Consider the following 17,312-nt stretch of genomic DNA (forward strand, 5'->3'; position numbering starts at 1 on the left):
CATGTCGTATGGGCTATTGAATTGCACTGAAAAATCCTTGCATTCTTTTAGAGCGCCTTGACGACCAAGTTGCTGCGACGGAAGAAGAGCTTTTTGCTTTTTTTGTTCGATTTTTCTTTTCGGCGCGAACGGCGTCGAGCGAGCTGAGCGCGAGGTGAGGTTTGGTCGGTGTTGCCCTCTTGATGGGTGTTGGGGATGGTGGTCTGGTCGCATTGTGTTGCTAGTCGAGGTGTCAGTGTCTTCTCTGTGAGTTGTATTGGCGGTGTTTGTGAGGGGATGGCATTAAGGCTTCCATGGACACGATTTCGATAGTATCCGGCATGCTGGCTGATTTGATTCTCGCGCCGAGCGCACCATCATGATCTGGGCGGTCTCAATGTGTGTGTGTGTGTGTGTGTGTGTGTGTGTGTGTGTGTGTGTGTGTGTGTGTGGTCTGTCGCTTTTCTGTCTTTTATCCTCTTCTTCATGGTACATGCCCGGGATGGGCAGTACTTCAGGATCGCATTCAAACACGGCCCTGGTCGAATCTCACCTTTGATGCGGTCTTGCCTCGCAGCCCATTACCGCCTCGGCCTCTGTAGTTTTTTCTTGCTCTTAGACGCACGCTTTCCCCTTTTCTCAGTTTCTTACACCGTGCGTCAGCCTCGGACGTCGCGCTCTCCGCACAGGGGCGTGGTGCCCCGTTGCTGCCCGCCGAGCTGCACGTCGACCAAAAGGCGTTACAGCCTCTTTTGCATGATCCTTTGACTCAAGACTTGACGCGAGAAGAAAGGACCCCTGATAGCTTGAGTGCTTGGCACGGACATCGGCGTCATGGACGCCACAGCCGCTATGCGGCCCTCCTCTCGCGAGAAGCACCCCGCAGCCAACCTGGGTCGGACAACCGCGAGCGGGACCTCACGCAAACCCTTGTTCTCACAAAGCGCTGCGGCGTTTCGTCTCCCTTCGCTCGGGGCCGGAACGCCAGAGAGTGGCGAGCCTTCAGATCTCGTTAACACACTCAACCGCACACTTCAGCGAAACAGCAACACAGATGCCCCTCTTGCCGCCGCTGGCAGCTCCAACCCGCTGAATGGCTCAATGGGTGGTGCGGCGGGGCGCACTGCCCGCCGCAACGGCAACCGCGTCTCTAAGACGGCTCGCCTTCAGGCCACGCTCAAGGATCGCGACTCGCTGCGTTCTGCTCTCGTAGGCCTCGTCACCGAGGCCGCCCGCCGCAACGGTGAACTGCCCCCGTTGCAAATGGAAGCAGGCGCGGCTGCATCTACCGAGGAGGAAGACAGCGACATGGGTGATGCACGGAACGATGCCGTTCGGTATTACTACTACATGATGAACGGCATCGACACCACCCAGGTGGTTGGTCTTGACGAGGAATGGTTTGCGCACATCACCGACCTCATCGACACTCAATTACAGACCCGTTGTGCCCCTTCGGTCGAAGCGCTGCACGACGAAGTCAGCGACGCTTATCTTGCCGCCATCAAAAAGTCCATCGTGGACTTTGTTCTGCGCGATCCTAAGCTCGACCAAGCTGGAGCGGTGGCCGCGCAATGGCAGGCTTATGCTCAGAATCCCGAACTGGCCGATGAGCAACGCAACTGGGCTTCCAGCATCCAGGAAGCGCGCCAAGCCTTGGAAGAAAACCTTTTCCTCACGTCTCCCGGCTTGCGCCTGCTGCTGCCTGCCTACGAACTGGAGCACCGCCATCAAACGCTGCTCAAGCCCGAGGAGATTTGCCGCAAGAAACAAGCTTACGACGCTGTGGCTTTTGGCAAGGCCATTGGACTTCAGGTGGATCGGTGCCGCCATGCCATTCAAAAGGAGTGGGTTCGCAGTCTGGCTGGTCTTTTGGATGGGCTCAAGGCCCAAGGGCGCTTGCCCCAAGCCAAGAGTCCACGCTACTGGGAAGCCGTCGCCACTGTCATGAGTGCACAGTTGCGTGAGCTACTGACCGTCTCGCTCAACATGTTTCTCGACATGATCTTCCCGCCAACTGGGGTTGGCAGCTTTCGTGGCTTTGCCCTGCAGCTCGAGGTCCAGGGTGACAAACTAGGCTTTGCCGTGGGCGTGGAGGGCATTGAAACAGTCGTTCTTCAGTTGCTCGAGAAGATGCGTAGCAGCATTTGCGAGATTGTTCGCGTCGAGTATTTTTTAGCTGAAGACCGCCCAACAGGTCGCGAGACCTTCCTGACGCCTTGCTTTGGCCCAGAGGAGCTGGCCTCCTACCAGCAACGCGTTGAGGCCGCATTTGCCCCACAGCGCGAGGCGCCCAGTCAATGGCTGAAGCTCTACAACGAGTATCTCTTTCTGATTGACGGCCGTGCGGACAAGGAGATGGACGATTTTTTGGCCAGTCAGCCTAGCTTTCAGCTGTGCACCGACAAGGTCTACCGCCTCCTCGATCTGGCCCGCCAGATTGAGTTTGACATGGCCGACTCTGCACGTGTCGGGCTTTTTGTCATTCATGCGGCGGCGGCCAAGGCCGACCTGAACCGTAAAGCCAAGGCCTTGGCTGACCGTGTCCTCACCGCTATTGCCGACGAAGTGGAGGTGGGCATATACGCACATATGTTTCTCTCCACTCCTCCCAACCTGCTTGCCTTCTGTCTCCTGTCCCTCTTTGCTTTGCCTCCCCACGCCCTCCGTCAAGTGATTTTATTGCCTTCGCATTCGACCCACTCACTGGGCACCCGCGTTTCTTCCTTGTGTAGGTTTCCAACAAAGATCTCTGCAAATCTTACGCTGAGATTGCTGAGCGGGCGGCCACTGCCCCCACCACAACTGAGCATCTCATGCAGTTAAAGGAGTTCATGGAGCAGGCCGAAAACGTGCGCTTGCCCAAGCTCAACTTGACGGTGGCAGACATTCGCAAGAAGGTTGAATTCCTGATGGATCACAAACAGCTAACCTCGTGCGTATCAAATCAGTTCCCCGTTTGCAATCGCTGAATCTTGTCTTGCACGCCATTGTACTGACATGTCGCCATGCAACGATCACAGCTCGGACCTCACGCTCAACGCTGAGACGTTTCGCTGGGTGGCCAAGCTGCCACCACTTGTCGAGTCCCACAAGCAGCTGGTGCGCAGTGCTCGCGAGCGCAACGAAAATGCTCTGCGCGAACGCCGCGACAAGCTCAATGCCGACTTGGAAGGCTTTGCTGAGGAGGTTAGGTGTTTGTTTGCCCGCTATACTGTTTGCCGTCATCTGCCCGTGGGTTTAATGCTTTCATCTCACATGGTTCCTCGTTTTCATTGCTTCCCTCTGTGGCTCAGTTGGCCAAGTTCTCCGAGTATGGTGACAGCCAAGAGTTGCAGCGCTACCTGGACGAGGCGAGCGACCTGAACACTCGCCTAACGGCTGCTGCAGACACGATCGAGGGCATCAATGCTGAGGAGGAGGCCTTTGATTGGGAGATTACGCAGTATCCTCTCAAAGCCAAGACCAGCAATACCCTGGCCCCCTTCCTGTCGCTTTACAGCACGGCCGTCGAGTACTACAAACAAGTGGACGAGTGGCTTAACGGAGACTTTGACAAGATTGACCCCGAAAAGGTCGAGAACGATGTCTCCGCAAGCTGGCGCAATCTGTACAAGATCGAGAAGGGTTTTGCTTCCGAGGACGCGCCCCGTGGTCTGGCCGCGCAAGTGAAGGAGCAGGTGGACGAGTTCAAGGAGAACCTGCCGATGATCCAAGCCATCTGCAACCCAGGCCTGCGCGAGCGACATTGGACTCAGCTCTCCGACATTGTGGGCTACGAGCTCATGCCGGACGAGGAGACAACCCTCTCTCAAATGCTCGACCTCGATATGGACAGTTATCTTGATCAGTTTGAAGCCATTTCAGAGGCCGCATCCAAGGAGTTCTCGCTGGAGAAGGCCTTGTCGCGAATGAAGGAGGAATGGCACGACATGGAGTTTCACATGCTCAGCTATCGCGACACGGGTACTTCCATTCTCTCCTCTGTGGACGAGATTCAAATGCTTCTCGATGATCAAATCGTCAAAACGCAGACCATGCTGGGGTCCCCCTTTGTCAAGCCTTTTGAGGTGGAAATGAAGGAGTGGAATGATACATTGGTTCTGCTTCAGGACATCATCGATGCTTGGCTCAAGGTCCAGGCAACCTGGCTGTACCTCGAGCCCATCTTCTCCTCACCTGACATCATGGCGCAGATGCCCGAAGAAGGCCGCAAGTTTAATGTGGTCGACAAGACGTGGCGTGACACCATGAAGGAAGCCGTGCAGGATAAGCACGTGCTCATGGTGGTGCGTGTGGACAAAATGCTGGAGAAGCTCAACAAGGCCAATGTTTTGCTCGAGGAAATTCTCAAGGTACGCGGCACTTTGGCACTCGCATATCCGATCATGTCGGATGAGGACAGCAGTAATGGTCTTTCGCCTGCTCATGTCTGTGGCTGGCTTGAATGTATAGGGTCTGAATCGTTATTTGGAGCAGAAGCGCCTGTACTTCAGCCGTTTCTTCTTTTTGTCAAACGACGAGATGCTCGAAATTTTGTCAGAGACGAAAGATCCGACTCGTGTGCAGCCCCATCTCAAAAAGTGCTTCGAAGGTGAGCGTTCTGTTGCTGACTTGCACCCTCCACAACCAGGCAGCAAATGTTTCGAGGCGTTTTGGAGCAAGTTGAAAGGGAAACATGTTACCTGTTTTCGCTCGCTCATTTACATGCACGCCCACAAAAAAAAAATAAAAAAAAATCCCAATTTAGGTATTGCCAAGCTTTCCTTCACCGAGGATCTTGATATCACGCACATGGTCTCAAGTGAGAGTGAACTGGTGCAGCTGGACACAGTCATTTCTACATCCGAGGCTCGTGGTCAGGTGGAGAAGTGGCTGCTGCAGCTTGAAGAGATTATGCGCTCGTCCATTCGAAAGATTATGGTGGAGGGTCTTGAGTGCTACGCAGGCACCAAGCGTACCGAGTGGATCCAGTCTTGGCCCGGCCAGATTGTGCTGGCGGTCACGCAAAAGTTTTGGACCGCCAACGTCCACGAGGCCATTCGTGGCGGCAAGCAGGCCATGGAGACCTACCTTCAGCAGTGTACCGATGACATCAACGATGTTGTAGAGTTGGTCCGTGGCAAGCTTTCGAAGAACATTCGCAAGACTCTCAGTGCCTTGGTTGTGTTGGACGTGCACTCGCGTGATGTGCTGGCCAAGCTGGTGGATGATGGCGTGAGCCGTGATGACGAGTTCAACTGGCTCGCTCAGCTGCGCTACTACTTTGAGGAAGGACAAGTCATCACGCGCATGATCAACAGCACGCTGGCCTATGGCTACGAATACCTTGGTAACAGCGCGCGCCTGGTTGTGACGCCGCTGACCGATCGATGCTACCGCACCCTGTTCGGTGCTCTCGAGCTTCATTTGGGTGGTGCACCCGAAGGGCCGGCTGGTACGGGCAAGACAGAGACAGTCAAGGATCTGGCCAAGGCCGTGGCTGTGCAGTGCGTCGTTTTCAACTGCTCTGATGGTCTTGACTACAAGGCTCTCGGCAAGTTTTTCAAAGGCCTCGCCTCTTCCGGCGCTTGGTCTTGCTTCGACGAGTTTAACCGCATTGATTTGGAAGTGCTCTCGGTCGTGGCCCAGCAGATCCTCACTATCCAGCGCGGTGTCAACGCTGGCAAGGACAAGATTATGTTTGAGGGCACCGAAATCCGCCTCGTTCCAACCTCCAGCGTTTTCATTACCATGAATCCCGGTTACGCTGGGCGATCCGAGCTTCCCGACAATCTCAAGGCGCTTTTCCGCACCGTTGCTATGATGGTGCCTGATTATGCCCTCATTGCTGAGATTGTCCTTTATTCAGTCGGCTTCCGTTCCGCCCGGTCCCTTTCGGTTAAGATCGTGGCCACGTACCGTCTTTGCTCCGAGCAGCTCTCGTCGCAGTATCACTACGATTACGGCATGCGCGCTGTCAAGTCAGTGCTCACGGCCGCTGGCAACCTCAAGCTCAAATATCCCGAAGAGAGCGAGGACATTCTCATGTTGCGCTCGATTACGGATGTCAACTTGCCCAAGTTCTTGTCGCACGATTTGCCTCTCTTCCGCGGTATCATCTCGGATCTCTTCCCCGGCATCAAGCTGCCGGAGCCAGACTATGACGTGTTGCTCAAGGCCATCCGTGAGAATTGCGCACGCATGAACCTTCAAGCCACCGACAACTTTGTGGAAAAGATTCTTCAGGTTTATGAGATGATGCTCGTGCGCCACGGCTTCATGATTGTCGGTGAGGGCTATGGTGGCAAGACATGTGCCTATCGTGTTCTCGCCGCTGCCCTCAAGGATATCTCCGAGCAAGGTCTCATGGAGGAGAACAAGGTTGAGATTACCGTCATCAACCCCAAGTCCATCACCATGGGTCAACTCTACGGCTCCTTTGATCCGGTCTCCCACGAATGGTCCGACGGCATCCTGGCCGTGTCCTACCGCGACTTTGCCGTTTCACAGACACCGGACCGCAAGTGGCTCATCTTTGATGGCCCGGTTGATGCCATCTGGATTGAGAACATGAACACGGTCCTCGACGACAACAAGAAGCTCTGCCTCATGTCTGGTGAGATCATCGCGCTGGCAGATACCACCAACCTCATTTTCGAGCCGATGGACCTTGAGGTGGCCTCCCCCGCGACCGTTTCCCGGTGCGGCATGATCTACATGGAGCCTCACATGTTGGGCTGGCAGCCCGTTTTGGAGAGCTGGCTCAACACGCTGCCCGCTACCCTCACCTCGGTGCATCATGAATTGATTCGCGAGTACTTCACGCGCATGGTGCCCCCAACACTCGAGTTCATCAATCGCCCTGACTATCGCCATCTTTCCTATGCCGGCGACATCAACCTGGTGCGCTCCTGCATGGAGATGTACGATAGCCTCATGGACGAATTCCGGGATGAGAAGACGTTTGCCTCTCTGTCTGCACAGCAGGTCGAGAACTGGCTCGAGGGTTGCTTCATCTTCTCCTTCGTCTGGTCACTGGGTGGCAGCACCAACACCGAGGGTCGCCAAAAATTCAATGAGCTGCTCCGCCGCCTCATGACCACGGGCCTGGACCAATCCACCATGACCGATTGGGGCATTCTGACGCCTGCTGGTCCGCCTCGTCGCCCCATCGGCGTGCCCATGCCCGAGGAGATGACATGCTTCAACTATCTCTTTAAGAAGGAGGGGCCTGGTGTTTGGGTACCGTGGCGCGACCTGGTCAACAACGACCCCTTTCCCAAGGACACGACCTTCCACTCAATCATCGTGCCCACCATTGACACGGTCCGCTACACCTACCTGCTGGACTTGCTCGTCAAGCATCAGCGCTATCCCGTCTTTGTCGGCCCCACGGGCACGGGTAAGTCGGTGTACGTGAACCAGTTTTTGGCAAAGGACCTGCCCAAGGAGACGTACAAGCCCCTGGTCGTCAACTTCTCCGCGCAGACCACGGCCCAGCAGACGCAGGAAATTATCATGGGCAAGCTGGACAAGCGTCGCAAGGGCTTGTACGGCCCCCCAATGGGTCAAAAGGTGGTTGTGTTTGTGGATGATCTGAACATGCCCGCCAAGGAGGATTATGGTGCTCAACCGCCCATCGAGCTCCTGCGCCAGTGGATGGATCACTGGAACTGGTATGATCTCAAGGACTGCTCCAACCTGGGCCTGGCCGACATTCAGCTCATCTGTGCCATGGGCCCCCCGGGCGGTGGTCGCAACACTGTCACCCAGCGCTTCATGCGCCACCTCCACTGTATCACCATTAATGAGTTTGATGACGACACCAACGAGCTCATCTTCAACCGCATCATGCAGTGGCACCTCGATGCTCGCGGCTTTGATCCTTCTTTCAAGGCCGTGTCCCAATCGCTCGTGCGCGCGACGTCCGCCGTGTACAAGGCCGCCTTTTCGAATCTTCTGCCTACCCCTGCCAAGTCGCATTATCTCTTCAATCTGCGCGACTTTGCCCGTGTCATCGGTGGCGTCATGATGTCAGGGCCCGCGGCGCTCCCTGACCACAACGACATGTTGCGTTTGTGGGTGCACGAGGTGTACCGCGTCTTCTATGATCGGTTGGTCTTTGACGAGGACCGTGAGTGGTTCTACGAGTTTATCCGTACCACGTGCCAGTCGTCCCTGCAGGTGCCCTTTGATGAGCTCTTTGCATCTTGGGACGCGGATGGTGACGGCCGTGTGACGGACGATGATCTCCGCTCGCTCATGTTCTGTGACTTTGCCAATCCCAAGGCCGATTCGAAGGAGTATGCCTGCGTCGAATCTGTGGCCGGGCTTCAATCTGTGTGCGAGACTTTCCTTGAGGAGTACAACAACGTTAGCAAGAAGCGCATGGACCTGGTTCTCTTCCGCTTCGCCATCGAGCATGTCGTTCGCATTGCACGTGTTGTGCGCCAGCCGCGAAGCCACGCGCTACTTGTGGGTGTGGGTGGATCGGGTCGCCAGTCTTTGACGCGGCTCGCTGCCTACGTGAATGACTTTGAGCTCGTTCAGATCGAGCTTTCCAAGGCGTATTCCAAAGAGGACTGGCATGAAGATCTCAAGCGCATCATGCGCAAGGCCGGCGAGGGCGGCGAACACGTTGTCTTCCTCTTTACCGACATGCAAATTAAGGAGCCTTCCTACTTGGAAGATATTAGCAACATCCTGAACTCGGGCGAGGTGCCCAATATTTTTCCCCTGGATGAGCGGACCGAAATCGTGGAGAAAATGCGCCAGGTGGACAAGACCCGACCCAAGCATCTCAAGACTGACGGCACCCCGCTGGCACTCTTCAACATGTTCGTGGGCCGCGTGCGGGACTACCTGCACATCGTTCTGGCCATGAGCCCCATTGGCGACGCCTTCCGCAACAACCTGCGCCAGTTCCCGTCCCTTGTCAACTGCTGCACCATCAATTGGTTCCAAGCTTGGCCCGCCGATGCCTTGCAGATTGTTGCACAGCGCTTTTTGGAGGAGGTCGAGATGACAGACGACGTGCGCAGCAGCTGCGTGCAGCTCTGCGAGGAGTTCCATGAAAGCACCCGTGCACTTTCAGACCGCTTCCTGGCGCGTCTCCGGCGGCACAACTATGTCACGCCCACGTCCTACCTGGAGCTGATCAATACCTTCAAGACGCTCCTGGATCAACGCCGCCAGGCGGTCAGCAAGCAGAAACGTCGTTACGAGGTCGGTTTGGAGAAGCTCATGTCCGCCGCGTCCCAGGTTGACGGCATGAAGGACGAACTCGTGGCCCTACAGCCCGAGTTGGCCAAGGCTCAAAAGGAGACAGATGCCGCCATGGTCGAGATTGAGGCCTCGAGCAAGGATGTGGCCGAGCAAGAACAGGTGGTGGCAGCCGATGAGGCTGTGGCCAATGAGCAGGCACAGGCCGCCAAGGCCATCAAGGACGAGTGCGACGCTGATCTGGCCGAGGCCATCCCCATCTTAAACAAAGCCCTTGCGGCGCTCAATACGCTGACCTCCTCCGACATTACCGTCGTTAAGAGCATGAAATCACCGCCCTCGGGCGTCAAGCTCGTCATGGAGGCCGTGTGCATCCTCAAGGGCGTGTCCCCTGAGAAGATTCCGGACCCTTCAGGCAGCGGCAAGAAGATTATGGATTATTGGGGGCCCTCCAAGAAGCTGCTGGGTGACATGAAGTTCCTCCAAACGCTTCAAGAGTTTGACAAGGACAACATCCCGGCCAAACTCATCCAGAAGATTCGGGATGAGTACATTCCGAACGAGGAGTTTGTACCGGAGAAAGTGGCCAAGGCCTCGTCCGCTGCTGAAGGTCTCTGCTCGTGGGTCCGTGCCATGGAGGCCTACGATCGCGTGGCCAAGGTGGTCGCTCCCAAGAAGGAGAAATTGAAGGAAGCAGAGGGCGAGTTGGCCCAGGCCATGGCCTTGCTGAAGGAGAAGCAAGAGAACCTACGCGGCATCCAGCAACAGCTGCAAGACCTCAAGGACCGCTTCAAGGAGCTGAACGACAAGAAAGAGTCACTCGAAAAGCAAGTTGATCTGTGTGCCAAGAAGCTGGATCGTGCCGAAACGCTCATGGGTTCGCTCGGCGATGAGAAGGATCGCTGGCAAGCCACGGCCGCAGCGCTGGGCGAAACTTACACCAACCTGACGGGTGACGTGTTGGTCTCCTCAGGCCTTGTGGCCTACTTGGGTGCCTTCACCAGCGAGTTCCGTCACACGCAGTGCGAAGAATGGTTGAAGCGCTGCAAGGAGCTCAAGATCCCCTCGTCCACCACCTTTTCGCTCAGCTCCACGCTGGGCGATCCCGTGAAGATCCGAGACTGGAACATTGCTGGGTTACCCACTGATAGCTTCTCGGTCGATAACGGCATCATTGTATCCCACGCGCGACGCTGGCCACTCATGATTGACCCTCAAGGCCAAGCCAATAAGTGGGTCAAGAACATGGAGAAGGACAACAAGCTTTCAATCATCAAGTTGACCGATGCTGACTTTGTCCGTACATTGGAGAATGCCATTCAGTTCGGCACGCCCGTGCTGCTGGAAAATGTGGGCGAGGAACTTGACTCAATCCTTGAGCCCATCCTCCTCAAGCAGACTTTCAAGCAGGGCGGCGCCATTTGCATTCGCCTGGGTGATGCCACGATCGAGTACAGCAAGGACTTCCGTTTCTACATCACCACGAAACTGCCCAACCCACACTACTTGCCAGAAACCTCGGTTAAGGTGACCGTGCTCAATTTTATGATCACGCCCGCTGGTCTTCAGGATCAGCTCTTGGGCATTGTCGTGGCTGAGGAGCGACCCGAGCTTGAGGAGGAAAAGAACGCCCTCATTTTGCAATCGGCCGCCAACAAGCGCCAACTCAAGGAGATTGAAGACAAGATTCTTGAGGTCTTGTCTTCATCGGAGGGCAACATCTTGGAGGACGAGACTGCCATCAAGGTGCTCTCTTCGTCCAAAGTGCTGGCCAACGAGATCTCAGAAAAGCAACAGGTGGCCGAGGAAACTGAGGCCAAGATTGACGCCGCGCGCAGCGGCTACACGCCGATCGCCAAGCACTCATCAACGCTCTTCTTCACCATCGCGCAGATGGCAGGCATTGATCCCATGTACCAGTACTCGCTGCCATGGTTCACAAAGCTGTTCCTCAACTCGATTGAACAATCAGAGGCCGCTGAAGACCTGGGCAAGCGCCTATCCAATTTGGAAGCGCACGTTACATACAGCGTGTATCGCAACGTCTGCCGGTCGCTCTTTGAAAAGGACAAGCTACTGTTCTCTTTGTTGCTTTGCACCAACATCATGAAGGCGGCGGGCAAGATTGAGGCTGAAGAATGGGTCTTCTTCCTGACGGGCGGCGTGGGCCTGGACAACCCTCACACTAATCCTGCCTCGTGGCTGCCAACCAAGGCTTGGGATGAAATTTGCCGCTTGGACGACGTCCACCGCTTTTCAGGCATCCGCGAGTCGTTTGTGCAGAACGTGGATGCGTGGCGGGCGGTGTACGACTCACCCACCCCACAGACCGAGGCTTACCCGGCGTTGGCAGCCGAGTTTGATAGCTTTCAGCGCCTGACCTTCTTGCGCTCGTTGCGCCCCGACAAAGTAACGCCTGCTGTGCAGGGCTTTGTCGAGGAGCACATGGGTCGCAAGTTTATTGAGCCGCCGCCGTTTGATCTGGCCGGTGCCTTTGCCGACTCGCACAGCTGCGCGCCGCTCATCTTTGTCCTGTCGCCCGGTGGCGATCCGATGAGTGCGTTGCTCAAGTTTGCCGACGACCAAGGCTTTGGCAACTCAATGCAAACCCTGTCTCTGGGTCAGGGCCAGGGGCCCATTGCCATGAAAATGATCGAAAAGGGCATCCAGGACGGCACGTGGGTTGTGTTGCAAAATTGCCACTTGGCAGTGAGCTGGATGTCCACGTTGGAACGCATCTGCGAGGAACTGAAGCCAGATACTACACATCCCAACTTTCGCCTGTGGTTGACCTCCTATCCCAGTCCGGCCTTCCCGGTGACAGTCTTGCAGAATGGTGTGAAGATGACCAACGAGCCTCCCAAGGGTCTGCGCAACAACATCATTCGAAGCTATCTTTTGGATCCCATTTCGGATATGGAGTTTTTCACCGGTTGCAAGCAGGAGAAGGTATGTCGTTACGCTTGCACTCTGTTTGCAAGTGCTAGCTGGTTGATTTTTAATCCTCGTATCATGGCAAAGCATTTGCTTCACTGCTTAATACATTCTTCTCACGTTGCATGCATCTGTTGCGCGTTTTTTTGCTTGTTTTGGTGGTGTGGCGCATCCTTAGCCATTCCGTCGATTGCTCTATGGATTGTGCTTTTTCCATGCCCTGGTGCAGGAGCGCCGTGGCTTTGGAGCTTTGGGGTGGAACATCCCTTACGAGTTTAACGATACCGACTTCCAGATTTCGATCAAACAGATTAACATGGTATGTTTGTCGGCCGGGTGTCGCAGTGTTCCTCACTGTTTGCACACGCCCATGATCGTGTTCTTCTTTCTTTCGCTGGGCACGCCTTGCACTCATTCATCTTTGGGTCACTCTCTTCGATAGTTTTTGAACCAGTATGAGCATGTCGATTACGAGGCCATTCGTTACTTGATCGGACAGTGCAACTATGGTGGTCGCGTGACGGATGACTGGGATCGACGCTGCTTGGTGAGCATCCTCAACAACGTGCTCAACGCGGAGATGGTGCAAAATGACTATTCGTTCTCTGCCTCTGGCCTGTACATGGCCCCGCCTCATGGCGAATACGAGCATTACATCGAGTTTGCCAAAGCACTCCCGCTCATCCCCGAGCCAGAGGTGTTTGGCATGCACTCGAATGCAGACATCACCAAGGACCAGAAGGCTACCAATGATTTGCTTGATTCCATCTTATTGACGCAGGCTGCCTCGGGCGGCGAGGGCTCGACCGGTGGCAAGTCGGATGACGAGCGCCTGAGTGAGATTGCCACTGACATTTTGAGCAAACTGCCTCGCGCCTTTGATGAAGCCGCTGCACTGCGTAAATACCCGACTACCTATGAGGAGTCGATGAACACGGTGCTTGTACAGGAGATGGGCCGCTTCAATCGTCTAACGGAGGTGGTGCGCTCATCCCTCATCAACATCCAAAAAGCTGTCAAGGGTCTTGTTGTGATGAGTGCCGAGTTGGAGCAGGTGGCGCATGCCATGCTCAATGGCAAGATTCCAAGCTTGTGGATGAAAAAGTCGTACCCCTCTCTGAAGCCGTTGGGCAGCTATGTCAACGACTTGCTGACGCGACTGCAGTTCTTGCAGGACTGGTATAAGGACGGCGCGCCCAACGTGTTCTGGATCTCTGGTTTTTACTTTACTCAGGCTTTCTTGACGGGCGTGCAACAAAACTACGCGCGCAAGTACAAGATTCCCATTGATCTCCTCTCCTTTGATTTTGGCGTCATGGAGGATCGCGTCTACGAGCAACCGCCGGAGGATGGCGCATATGTGAATGGACTTTTCTTGGACGGCGCCCGCTGGGATGCCGAACGTATGGTGCTGGGCGAACAAGAGGCCAAGGTCTTGGCGAATCGCATGCCTGTGATCCAGTTGATTCCCGCAAAGAAGGACGAGATTAGCCAGGCCCAGGTGTACAACTGCCCTGTGTACAAGACATCGGATCGACGTGGCGTGCTGTCCACGACAGGCCACTCGTCCAACTATGTCATCGCCATCAAGCTGCCATCAGACAAACCAGAGGATCACTGGATTCAGCGCGGCGTGGCCTTGCTCACGCAGCTCGACGACTAGAGGCCCTGACCTTGAGGGCCGGACGCGGACACATGAGTATGAGTGAGGGGGAGCGAGGCGCCATGTGCGGGTGCAGCGTGCCTCCCACATCAATGCCGTGAGTCCGTGTTTACACCAGTCGTTGATGATAAAGGTTGGGTGTTGTAATGCGTTCTTTTCGCCCATCCGTATTGCAGGGTCAACAATGTTGCTGGTCATTTAATCAAAATTGTCCCAATTTTTTTCTGCTTGTGGTGGCCATGTTTTTGGTGTGATGGTAACACGCAGGCGGGCGGCTACGTCACTGTTAATGGTGGTGGTTGTAGCCATTCCTGTACCTGTGATAGTTGCCAGTGATGGGCCACCTGTTCAAGAGCAATAATCGATCAACTTAATTCTCATGGTTTGATGTTTTCATCTCATGACGTTTTTTTCAAGCGGGTGTGATGGGGTTTTTTTTTTTTTTTTTGGTGAATTAGGTGAGCAAAGCACCCTGTACACAGCAATCAAAGGCATTCATCAAGCGATATGCTCATAAAAGGCGACCAAAAACCAAAAAACACGCGACAAAGCGCGCCAAGTTCTATCAAAGCAAAACACAAACACCAAAACTAAGCGCAAATGTAGAAAAAACAAGTCATCTTGAAAGCAAAAGAACAACAGCGATACCACATGCAAAGTCTAGCTTGGTTCGTAGAAGAAAAAGGCGGGGGCTTCCATGATGTCGTCAGGAGAGCAGTTCGGGCGTCGAGCCAGGGAGGAATTGTCTCACCAGCGCCATGCGCCACAAGTCTGTCGTTCGCTGCTTAGAAGATGTAGCCCTGCGCGTCCCAAAAGTCACAAAATTTCTTGCGGAATTGCGTCTTTACTTGGGTGTCCACGCTTGAGTACCAGAGGATGGCATCATCCTCCGAGGGTTTATTCTGGGGCCACTGGGGCAGGCCATTGGCATTGGGGCTGAAGGTGTTGGCAAAGACACCCCAGGCCGTTGTGATGTCGCGAGCCAAGACTTGCTCACCGTCATCAAAAGTGTAGTTGAGCAGGTTGGCTGAGTCAAAGACAAAGGGCAGCTCTACGCCGTGACAGGCGTGTCCCTCGCAGCAGGCGTTGGCGGGACCCCAAGCACCCTTCATGGACCAGGAGTGGTTAAACTCATAGCGGTAGACGGGCATGCCCGACTTCTCCCAGGCGGCGCTGGCGTTGCGGGAAGTGCAAAGCATGATAAAGTCGGTAGCAACTTCGGAAATCCAAGGACGATAGTCGTCGGCTTGATCAGGGATCTTGTAGAGGTCATAGATGCCCTTGGGCTCATCGTGGTTGCGGAAGATGACATCAATCAGGGCCTCTGCTTCAAGCTTGTTGAGCTTGGGGAAGGCAGTGAAGACGAAGATCCAGGCTTCCTCGGCAACGTTGCCAATCACAATGGGAACCTTGGCGTGTTCGCCACGATTGATGGCGGTGAGCGGGTCAGTTGTCAGTTCGTAACCGTCGATGACAGGGGTCCAGGGGAAGAACATGATCAGGGGGCGCTCAAGGTAGAGCTTGGCCTGGGCGGAGATTTCAGCGTCGATAACCTCATGCCAGCTGAGGTTGAGGAGGCAAGCCGTGTCGCTGGCAGATTGGCAGTCAGTCTCTTGCACAAAGTGGTCGTAGTGGCCATACGCATCTTCAGTCTTGAGCAGCGGGAGCGCGTACGGGGAACTCTGGATGATGGCACCGCTAAAGAGGCCGTAGGAGCGCTCACTCGTGAGGTGAGCGCTGACGGAGGTGCCGCCGGCTGACTGGCCAAAGATAGTGACCTGGTCGGGGTTGCCACCGAAGCGGGCAATGTTGGCTTGGACCCATTGCAAAGCAAGGCGTTGATCGCGCAGCGCGTAGTTGCCAATGAAGCCCGATGGGAGGGTCAAGAAGCCGAGGACGCCCAGTCTAGCGAGGCAAACGGGGCCGCGGAAGCGTCGAGGTGGTGAGCGGTCTGTGCGGTGCAGCAGGTGTAAGCAGGCGGGTGCAAGCTGCGGTGTTGCTAACCGGTAGTTGATTGTGACGACCACCGTGTTGGAGAAGTTGGCAATGTAACGGGCGTCGTAGAGTTCGACGCCTTCGCTGCCCTGCTCGAAGCGACCGCCGTGGATCCACACTAGAACGGAAGCATTGCGCACATTCTAGCCAGGCACGAAAGTTCAACAGCGGCGCACAACAGGATCATGGGTATGAATGAGTATGATGATGATGATGGTGATGATGCGGGGCAAGCAATCAACGTGGTCAGTCCATTCACTGCGGCCAAAGGCTTTTGCAGAAGGACTTTGGACATGTTCACACCTTGGCGGCGAAGACGTTCAGATACAGGCAGTCCTCAGAGATCTGATCCTGGCAAGCCAATGGAGGCAGTTCGCATTTCTGTAGCCAAATGGGAGGGGGCGGAGGGAAGAAAACGGAAAAAGCGCACGCGATCAGAGCACATCAGAAGGACCATTGTGACAGGGTAGGGGGCAGCCGGGGTTTGACAGGTGTAAAAAGGGGGCGGACCTGAGGGCAAGCAGGACCAAAGCTCTTTGCTTCGCGGACGCCGGGCCAGTTGGTCATGGGCTCGGGGTTTTGCCAACGGAGGTTGTCGACGGGGGGAAGGGCGTAGGGGATGCCCATCCAAATATCGGCCTCATTGGTCGCAAAGCCCTCAATAACGCCGTTGGTCGTCTTGACCTGCAATCCTTCGGCACGAGCGCCACCCAGGAGAGCCACCAGGGCCAGCACGGCCAGACCCGTCACCTTCATCGTGCAACGAACGGTGGTCAAGTCTCGAGTCTCGATACGTTGACGATGCGAGCGATCCCAACTTTCGCAAGGAGCGCAAGCCTTTCCAGGTCCCGATCGCAACGTCGACGTCGCTGGAGAGAGAGAGAGAGAGAGAGAGAGAGGCGCGTGCGACAGAAAAAATTAAAAAAAAAAAAAATGGAGGAGTTGGGTCAGTGAGAGAGAGGGAGTTGGAGCCGGCGCGCGGCGAGAGAGAGGGAGAGGAGCTGGTGTTCTGCTCAGAGAATTGTGGTGAAGCGGGGTTGCAGATGAGAGAGAGAGAGGGCTGAGAGGGTAAGTGCATAAGCGGAGTTTTCCTTTCGTTTTAGAGGATACAAGAAAATAGGGGGACAATTCAGAGGTCACTTACCAATGTGGTTGAAAGACAAGAGGGTGAACATGTGACAGCAAGCCGAGCCAGAGGGTAATATGTCGTGTTGCTGTTTAAAGCAGATCAGCGATCAAAGCACTCGATGCCGCCTTGATCGGGGGGTACACATGAAGCCACAGGGCCGGAGGTGCAAACAGGCGGGTACCCTGGCAGCATGCTGCGTCTGCAGACGCGCCGCGCCGCCAGAGCCAGCTGCCATTGTCCCGAAGCTCTCGATCTTCATGATCATCAATGCTGCATCATCTTGATAAAACGCTTCATTTTCTCCAAAACACTTATCGTTATTATACCTTTGAAACAAGATTCAATCAGCATCTTCTCCTTGAGTAAAGACTTTAACTTGTTACACTGCGTCGTTGTTATATGCGATGC

The 17,312-nt window shown here is 55.2% G+C and overlaps 2 protein-coding genes across 2 annotated transcripts; one reads left to right on the plus strand and one right to left on the minus strand.

Moving 5' to 3' along the window:
- Window positions 1-1,287: 1,287 nt before the first annotated feature.
- On the plus strand, window positions 1,288-14,159 carry MONBRDRAFT_39292 (uncharacterized protein; the record flags this gene model as incomplete). Its single annotated transcript, XM_001750728.1, has 9 exons — window positions 1,288-2,553; window positions 2,715-2,831; window positions 2,866-2,879; window positions 2,931-3,168; window positions 3,276-4,334; window positions 4,435-4,573; window positions 4,730-12,132; window positions 12,296-12,436; window positions 12,560-14,159. The coding sequence occupies 9 exons, from the start codon at window positions 1,288-1,290 to the stop codon at window positions 13,778-13,780; spliced, it is 11,598 nt and encodes a 3,865-aa protein (XP_001750780.1). The 3' UTR covers window positions 13,781-14,159.
- A 406-nt stretch (window positions 14,160-14,565) lies between these two features.
- MONBRDRAFT_30292 (uncharacterized protein) lies at window positions 14,566-16,531 on the minus strand (the record flags this gene model as incomplete). Its single annotated transcript, XM_001750752.1, has 4 exons — window positions 14,566-15,685; window positions 15,785-15,918; window positions 16,079-16,156; window positions 16,286-16,531. 4 exons carry the CDS (start codon window positions 16,529-16,531, stop codon window positions 14,566-14,568), a joined length of 1,578 nt encoding a protein of 525 aa, XP_001750804.1.
- Window positions 16,532-17,312: the final 781 nt, after the last annotated feature.

This window comes from Monosiga brevicollis, genomic scaffold, assembly GCF_000002865.3.
Source record: "Monosiga brevicollis MX1 MONBRscaffold_47 genomic scaffold, whole genome shotgun sequence".
In the NCBI taxonomy this organism is placed as follows: Eukaryota; class Choanoflagellata; order Craspedida; family Salpingoecidae; genus Monosiga; species Monosiga brevicollis.